The 9305-nt window shown below is 42.8% G+C and overlaps 1 protein-coding gene across 1 annotated transcript; it reads right to left on the reverse strand.

The window, feature by feature from the left end:
- Positions 1-2125: 2125 nt before the first annotated feature.
- LOC144590340 (alpha-1,4-N-acetylglucosaminyltransferase-like) lies at positions 2126-7875 on the reverse strand. The gene is made up of 2 exons (XM_078395026.1): positions 7447-7875; positions 2126-2722 (listed from the first exon to the last, which is right to left on the reverse strand). The coding sequence occupies exons 1-2, from the start codon at positions 7873-7875 to the stop codon at positions 2126-2128; spliced, it is 1026 nt and encodes a 341-aa protein (XP_078251152.1).
- Between the last annotated feature and the right edge of the window lie 1430 nt (positions 7876-9305).

Consider the following 9305-nt stretch of genomic DNA (forward strand, 5'->3'; position numbering starts at 1 on the left):
GAGAGCCAGTGGATGTGGTGTATCTGGACTTTCAAAAAACCTTTGACAAAGGCTCACACAAGAGATTGCTGTGAAAAATGGAGCACATGGTATTGGGGTAGGGTATTGACATGGATAGAGAACTGTTTGGCAGACAGGAAGCAAAAAGTAAGAATTAATGGGTCCTTTTCAGAATGGCAGGCAGTGACTACTGGGATGCCGCAAGGCTCGGTCCTGGGTCCCCAGTTGTTTACAATATACATTAACGATTTAGGTGAAGGAAGTAAATGTAACATCTCTTAGTTTGCGGATGACGCAAAGCTGATTGGCAGTGTGAGCTGCGAGGAGGATGCTATGAGGCTGCAGGGTGACTTGGATAGGTTGGATGAGTGGGCAAAAGCTTGGCAGATGCAGTATAATGTGGATAAATGTGAGGTTATCCACTTTGGTCGCAAGAAAGGAAGGCAGATTATTATCTGAATGGTGTCAGATTAGGATAAAAAGGAGAGGTGCAACGAGACCTGGGTATGCTTGTACACCAGTCACTGATAGTAAGCTGTTGTACAACAGACAGTGAAGAAATCTAATGGCATGTTGGCCTTCATTGCGAGAGGATTTGAGTTTAGGAGCAAGGAGGTCCTACTGCAGATGTACATGCCCTGGTGAGACCGCATCGGGAGTATTGTGTGCAATTTTGGTCTCCTAATTTGAGGAAGGACATTATTGCTATTGAGGGAATGCAGCGTAGGTTCATCAGGTTAATTCCCGGGATGGCGGGACGGACAGATAATGAAAGAATGGGTCAACTCGGCTTGTATTCACTGGAATTTAAAAGGATGAGAGGGGATCTTATAAACACATATAAATGTCTTAAAGGATTGACAGGTTAGATACAGGAAATATGTTCCAGATGTTGGGGGAATTCAGAAGCAGGAGTCACAGTTTAAGAATAAGCGGGAGGCCATTTAGGACTGAGATGAGGAAAAACTTCTTCACCCAGAGAGCTGTGAATCTATGGAATTCACTGCCACAGAGGAGGTGGAGGCCAATTCACTGGATGCTTTCAAGAGAGTTAGATTTATCTCTTTGGGCCAAAGGAATCAAGGGATATGGGGAAAAAGCAGGAATGGGGTACTGATTTTAGATGATCAACCATAATCATATTGAATGGAGGTGCTGGCTCGAAGGGCCAAATGACCTACTCCTGCACCTATTTTTCTATGTTTCTATGTTTGTACCACCTGTTTAACCAAAGATACTACATACTGGGGACGCATGTTGGGGAAAATGGCCAACATAGGGAACTTTAGGAAGTTGGTGAGACAATAAATAGATTCATCATGGTGTTTGGTTTCCATCGCACAAAACTAATCAGGGAGTACTGTAATACAAATGGGAATGTGGGTTTCTAAATAGCAGGGAACATAAAGTTCAAGATAACCCTGGGGAAAGACAAAGATTTAAGGTTGCAGGGACATTGATCAATGATAATTTATTTCAAAAATGTAGAAACCACAGGTAACCATAGTGTCTTGAGAATATAAAAATGCTGAGGGTGCTATGAATCTTTGAAACACTTTGGGTTCTCTAGAGTGTTTCCCGGTGCATGCTGTTAAGGCATTAAATGAACTGACTTGTTCATAAAATTCACCCCTGTTCTATGAGATGCTTTATTTGTGTCTGTTCCTATCTGAGCTGGGCTACACTTAACGGCAGATTCAGGGTACAGGAACAACACCAAATTCCCTCCTACCTGCAGTTTATGGGAGAGAGAGATGGAATGCATCAGTGAATGTGTCAGTGGTCAGAGAGAGAGATAGGGAGTATGCTAGTGAGAGAGAAAAATTGTCAGTGAGTGAGAGAGAGATTGTGGCAGTGAGAGAGATGGAGTGTGTTTGTGAGAGAAATGGAACGTGCATGGAAGAGACATGTTGTGTCAATTGGTGTTTGATTCTAATTTAAATTGGACATGGGAATTGGAGTGTATCCAGATCAGAAGTTGTCAGAAAAAATAAGTATAACAGTGAATGTTTCACAAATTTTAATAATCCCCAAATGTGTTGTATGTATATTTTACATTGTGACTTTTAAAAATTCTGTCGGTTTCATTCTTTCGCTCATTGCATAATACAAAGGCCTAAAACATCTAACTATTATTCAATTTAGTTAAATTCCTGTATGTAGTTGGACAATATAACTGGAAAAAATGTTCAATTAATGATCCACTTCCAGCAATGACTTTCTTTTTTTTCCTGGAATTCATGTAATTCCAGACATGCGCACCATAAGTAGCTGAGAATTTACGCTCCACATCCTTCTTTTTCCAGTGAACAAAGTACTTCTGCCAAGCTGGATATGAGATGGGGTAGAATCGATCAATGATCCATAAAGAGATGCCGTTGCATTCTTTGCCAATGAAGGCACCTATGTTATCCATCTGACACCATCTCTTCAGCACACGGGTAATCAATTGAGGACCTTGTTGGCCCCAAATATATCCAATGTATTTGGCCACATAATCTATCATGCAATTCCAAAGAAAAGGATGGTGCCTGGGATTGAAACCAATTGCACCCATACTGATAGAACCTGCGTGCTGTGGACACGTAAAGTTGCCAAATGGCATAGACTTCATTGATATAATGTCAGTGTCCAGGTAGATGCCCCCGTACTTCCACAACAGTGCTAATTTACAGGCATCACCAAACACATGGAGCCAATACTTCTCCTTTTTGGGGTTTACCTGTGATGTAATGAAGAAAGAAACATTATCTTAATTGCAATTCCTTCTAAACCTTCAGACCTATCCCTCAATCCATGTTAAGCTGTCATGTCCACTCCTCAATAAACAACTCTATCCTCTCCTCATCTTTGTTCATGCCAGATAGAGAGTCATACGACTATATGTGTAAATACTTTGGCAAATCACATCCACCTGATCACTGCACTCATCGGTTCTACCCCCATTTATCTACAATAGATCCGTGGTGATTCACATGCTTACCGAGATCCTTCTTAAATAGTTTGAGAGTACCTGCCTCCAACCTGCTGTCCAGGCTCATTACCTTATCTATGCCTCTTATGATGTGATCAACCTCAATGAAGTCACTTCTCAGCCTCCTGTACTCAAGTGAATAAATATACAGCCTATCCAGCCTCTCCTTATAACTCAAAACCTCCAGAACTGATAACTTCCTCAAAAATCGTCTTTGCTCCCTTTGCAGTTTGTTATTTTGACTGAAGTAATCCAATCCAGACCATATAGTGGTCATTAATATCTATTTTAAACATCGAATATTGCAGCAGCAAATTTTTAAAAATCTATCAATTCATGCTTTATAGATGTCCAACCATTAAACATTCACTGACTTATTTGGCAGAAAATCCCAAAGATTCACCACATCACCCTCTGACTGAGAAAAGTTCCTCCTCAATTTTATTCTGAATGGCCAGTCCTATTTGGAGATAGTCATCCCCTTAATATAGACACATTGTGAAGGGAAACATCATCTCAGTGTTTACCCTGGGAAGCACCTCACGAATATTAGACATTTGAGGGAGATAACTTGTGGGTTTTCTAATCTCAGGTGAGTACTGGCCCAAGGTGCTCAATCACTGTTATACAGCAAACATGCCTTGCAAGGAATCAACCTGGTGCAACTTTACTGCACTCCGTTTAGTGCATTCATTCTTCCTCATTCAGGGATACCTGACTTGGACACAAATTTAAGATAGACTGAGTCAACGTACTCCCAGGATGAAAATAGTCAATGCACACTCCTCTGATCATGTACATGTCCAAATGTATTTTAAGTGCTGTCGCAGTAGTGCCTCAAGCACTTCCTCCAGCTCATTCCATAGACAGACAATTCAATGTGTGGAAAATCAGGCCTCACAATCCTATGGTGTGCATTCACCTGATGCATGTCCCTAATGACATTAGACACGTCTATGAGATCACCGCTCAGTCTCCTAAGCTTCAAGAACAAATTCCTAGCCTGTCCAATCTCTTCCTATAATTTAGTCCTTGCTTCCTGGTTAATATCATGGTAAAGTCCGAGCGGCGGACCTGTTGGCAGATCTAACCCAGGCAAGGAAACTCAACCGGGGAGACCGAAGTCAGGAAGAGCCATAGTAGTGGGTGACTCCATTGTCCGAGGTAAGGACAGTAGATTCTGTGGCGGCAGGCGGGACTCGAGGATGGTCTGTTGCCTCCCTGGTGCCAGGGTTCAAGACATCATGGAGCGGCTTCAGAAGATCCTAGCGAGGGAAAGCGATCAACCGGAAGTAATTGTGCACGTGGGCACGAACCATGTCGGGAGGAAGAGGAAGGAGATACTGCGACGTGAGTTTAGAGAGTTAGGAAGAAGACTGAGAAGTAGGACGTCGAAGGTGGTTGTCTCTGGACTGCTACCTGTAACTCATGCTAGTGAGGGCAGGAATAGAGAGATCGGGGATATGAATGTATGGCTGAGGGGCTGGTGCAGGGAGAAGGGATTTAGATTTCTAGACCACTGGGATCTCTTCTGGGGTAGGGGTGACCTGTACAAAAGGGACGGGGTTACACCTTAACAGCAGGGGGACCAACATTCTGGCAGGTCGGTTTGATAGTGCTACAAGTGTGGCTTTAAAATAAGTAGTGGGGAGGAGGGGTTGACAAACTGGGAATATGGAGATGGAGTTAAAGGGGAAGCGAATACAGGAGAAATTGCAAAGGACTCTCGAATGAATGGGGAGGGAAGTTCTAGAAGGGATAAGAGAGTAAGGTCAGGGCCAATTGTGACCGGCGTGAGAGGGGAGGTGAATACTGAAATTAAAGTATAGTATTTAAATGCGCGAAGTATAAGAAATAAAGTGGATAAGCTTGAGGCTCAGTTAGGCATTGGCAAGTATGATGTTGTGGGAATCACTGAGACATGGCTACAAGAGGACCAGGGCTGGGAACTGAATATTCAGGGCTACACAACATATAGAAAAGACAGACAGGTGGGCAGAGGGGGTGGGGTCGCTCTGTTGGTGAGGAATGATATTCACTCCCTTGCAAGGGGTGACATAGAATCAGGAGATATAGAAACAGTATGGATAGAAATGAGGAATTGTAAGGGTAAAAAGACCTTAATGGGACTTATCTACAGGCCCCCAAAACAGTAGCCTCGACATAGGGTGCAAGTTGAATCAGGAGTTAAAATTGGCATGTCGCAAATGCAATGCAACTTATGGGAGATTTCAACATGCAGGTAGACTGAGAAAATCAGGTTGGTAATGGACCCCAGGAAAGAGAGTTTGTGGAGTGTCTCCGAGATGGATTCTTAGAACAGCTTGTACTGGAGCCTACTAGGGTGAAGGCAATTCTGGATTTAGTGTTGTGTAATAAACAAGGGAAGTCAAGGACAGCATAAAAATAAAAGAGAAGAAGTACAACAAAGCAAAGAAGAACGGGAAGCCAGAGGATTGGGACTCTTTTAAAGAGCAACAGAAGATGACTAAGAAGGCAATATGGGGAGAAAAGATGAGGTACGAGGGTAAACTAGTTAATAATATAAAGGATGATAGTAAAAGCGTTTTTAGGTATGTAAAGAGGAAAAAAATAGCCAAGGCAAATGTGGGTCCCTTGAAGACAGAAGCGGGGGAATTTATTATGGGGAACAAGGAAATGGCAGACGGGTTGAACCAGTACTTTGGATCTGTCTTCACTATGGAAGATACAAGCAATCTCCCAGATGTTCTAGTGGCCAGAGATCCTAGGGTGACGGAGGAAATCCACATTAGGCAGGAAATGGTGTTGGGTAGACTGATGGGACTGAAGGCTGATAAATCCCCAGGGCCTGATGGTCTGCATCCCAGAGTACTTAAGGAGGTGGCGCTAGAAATTGTTGACGCATTGGTGATCAAGGCTCGGTGCTGGGACCGCAACTATTTACAATATATATTAATGACTTCGATGAAGGGATTAAAAGTACCATTAGCAAATTTGCAGATGATACAAAGCTGGGTGGTAGTGTGAACTGTGAGGAAGATGCTATGAGGTTGCAGGGTGACTTGGACAGGATGTGTGAGTGGGTGGATGCATGGCAGATGAAGTTAATGTGGATAAGTGTGAGGTTATCCACTTTGGTGGCAAGAATAGGAAGGCAGAGTATTATCTGAATGGTGTCAAGTTAGGAAAAGGGGACGTACAACGAGATCTGGGTGTCCTAGTGCATCAGTCACTGAAAGGAAGCATGCAGGTACAGCAGGCAGTGAAGAAAGCCAATGGAATGTTGGCCTTCATAACAAGAGGAGTTGAGTATAGGAGCAAAGAGGTCCTTCTGCAGTTGTACAGGGCCCTAGTGAGACCGCACCTGTAGTACTGTGTGCAGTTTTGGTCTCCAAATTTGAGGAAAGATATTCTTGCTATTGAGGGCGTGCAGCGTAGGTTTACTAGGTTAATTCCCGGAATGGTGGGACTGTCATATGTTGAAAGACTGGAGCGACTATGCTTGTATACACTGGAATTTAGAAGGATGAGAGGGGATCTTATCGAAACGTATAAGATTATTAAGGGGTTGGACATGTGAGAGGCAGGAAACATGTTCCCAATGTTGGGGGATTCCAGAACAAGGGGCCACAGTTTAAGAATAAGGGGTAGGCCATTTAGAACTGAGATGAGGAAAAACCTTTTCAGTCAGAGAGTTGTGAATCTGTGGAATTCTCTGCCTCAGAAGGCAGTGGAGGCCAATTCTCTGAATGCATTCAGGAGAGAGCTAGATCGAGCTCTTAACGATAGCGGAGTCAGGGGGTATGGGGAGAAGGCAGGTACGGGGTACTGATTGAGAATGATCAGCCATGATCACATTGAATGGTGGTGCTGGCTCGAAGGGCCGAATGGCCTCCTCCTGTCTATTGTCTATTGTCTAAAGCTTTTCGTCACTCAATCAAACTTAATGGAATCTTTCCTGGGTGATCAAAACAAAACACAAAACTCCAGGTGGGGCCTCACCAACTTCTTGGGCACCTGCACCATCATCAACATCCTAACTTCTATACTTAATGATATTACTGATCTCGGCCAGCATGTCTCGTCATTATCACCTCCCCACAGCCAAAAATTGTTCATTGGGGACTCCACTTTTGCTTGGTCATTGGTGCTGCCTCAGATTTGTTTTGAACCTTTTCATACCTTTAGTTACTCTCTCCCCGACTCTCAGTCTGAAGAAGGGTCTTGACCCGAAATGTCAGGTATTCCTTTTCTCCGGAGATGCTGCCTGACCCGCTGAGTTATTCCAGCATTTTGTGTCTATCTTTATGTCTAATGCCTTCTTCACCACCCTGTCCACATATGATGTTACTTTCAGTGAATTATGTACTTGTACTCCTAGCTCCCTCTATTCTACAGCCTTCCCCAGGGGCCTAAGGTTCACTGAGAAAGTCCTACTCTGGTTTGACAACCCAAAATGCAACACATCACACTTTCTTCTTATTGGTTACCTTTTGATACCAGGATTTCAACGGAGTATCTTCAAACAGTTCGGCAGCGTTTAAAGGTAGAAGGACAACATTCTTCACTGAGGAGAGCAACGGGATGAGTCTGTACTTAGGCTCTGGATACTGGCTCAAGTTGCCACTGAACCCCTTCATGAAGAAATAGATTGGTTTATCTGGGTTTTGACGAGCAGTGGACTCCACTGAGCAAGCTACCAATGGCTTCAGCTCCACATTGTCTGACGTTTCCACAAACATAATCCCAGGATTCAGGAGTGGAGGAAGATCCTCCGTGGTAGCTTCATCGTCCACTTGTGACATTCTTAACATGTCATTACGAACCTTGCATTGTGTTTTCATCTGCCAAATTTCATACAGCAGGACACAAACTCCAAATGTGATGATATGGAAATATACCTGAAGCTTGGATTTCATGATGTGGCCTGAGATCCTTCTGAAAAATCTCCTGTGAAAAAATGTTGGGTCTTTTGAATATTAATAACATTAACATGGGAACAATTATTTCCCTTAGCAGTAAGAATCAAATACCAGAGATTCCACATTTATGGTAATTATTAGATTGATTCGAGGTGAAATTGAAAAGTATAATTCGCCGAGGGTGGAGTGGCCTGAAATTGTTTGGTCGCTTTGGATAGGAGCATGCTGTGAAATCTGAAATATCAAAAGACAACAATTGCCAAGCAATTAGAAATCTGATTTATTTTATGGCTCCAAAATCTACTTGAATGCTTCAGTATCATTATTTATCATATCATATCATATCATATATCTACAGCCGGAAACAGGCCTTTTCGGCCCTCCAAGTCCGTGCCGCCCAGTGATCCCCATACATTAACACTATCCTACACCCACTAGGGACAATTTTTTTTACATTTACCCAGCCAATTAACCTACATACCTGTACATCTTTTTGAAATTAGATTCATGATTAGTTCAGGCGTCAGAGGTTCTGGAGAGAAGGCAGGAGAATGGGGTTAGGAGGGACAGAGATACATCACCCATGATTGAATGGCGGAGTAGACTTGATGGGCTGAATGGACTGATTCTATTCCTATCGCTTATGATATTTTGTTAAATGAGTGGCTCTATAATTTTCTGGTTTCTTTTACTCATTTTTATTATATGTGGAAAGTACATCATCAATTATCCCTTCATATATGACGATAGTTGAGTTGTGCATTGAAAATAAATAAATGGTGATTACAGGTTCCAATACCAGAGCAGCAGTTAACAAAATGGAATGGTTGATGGGAAAGTGGATGTAATGACACGCAACGCTGAATACAGGACTGGCAGTGAGAGGTTCATTAATATGGGATAATAAAACGATGAAGTGTGTTTTCTTCAATGCAAGGGGGTGTAAAAATGAATAGACAAGGATGGAGTTAAAGGAAAAGAGAGCATAGGAAAAATTAAGAAAAAGTCCAGAATTAACGGGACAGAAAGCTCACGAATGAATAGGAGAGAATGGCCAAGTGTAATAGGAATCGTTGTGGAAGCCGAGATGAGCAAAGGATTAAAAATACTGTATATGAATGCGTGAAGTATAAGAAGTAAAGTGGATGAACTTGAGGTCAGTTAAAGATTGGTAGGTATGACATTGTGGGGATTACAGAGACGTGACTGCAGAAGGATCAAGACTGGGAATTGAATATTCAGGATTTTCCGTCCTATAGAAAGGACAGGCAGGTGGGCAGAGGAGGTGGGGTAGCTCTGTTGGTGAGGGGTGGAAATCAGTACGTTGCAAGGGGTGACATTGGGGCTGACGATGTAGAGTCACTGTAGATAGAGTTGAGGAATTGTAAAGGTAAGAAGACACTAATGGGAGTTATCTACAGACCCCC

The sequence above is a fragment of the Rhinoraja longicauda genome, unplaced genomic scaffold (genome assembly GCF_053455715.1).
Source record: "Rhinoraja longicauda isolate Sanriku21f unplaced genomic scaffold, sRhiLon1.1 Scf000168, whole genome shotgun sequence".
Classification (NCBI taxonomy): Eukaryota; Metazoa; Chordata; class Chondrichthyes; order Rajiformes; family Arhynchobatidae; genus Rhinoraja; species Rhinoraja longicauda.

What these genes read in the sequence shown, in the direction of transcription:
- LOC144590340 (XM_078395026.1), bottom strand. Translation starts at nt 7,875, where the DNA reads ATGAAATCCAAGCTTCAGGTATATTTCCATATCATCACATTTGGAGTT. An exon ending in TGAAATCCTGGTATCAAAAG is followed by an intron (nt 2,723 to 7,446) that starts GTAACCAATAAG and finishes ATTACATCACAG; the next exon opens with GTAAACCCCAAAAAGGAGAA.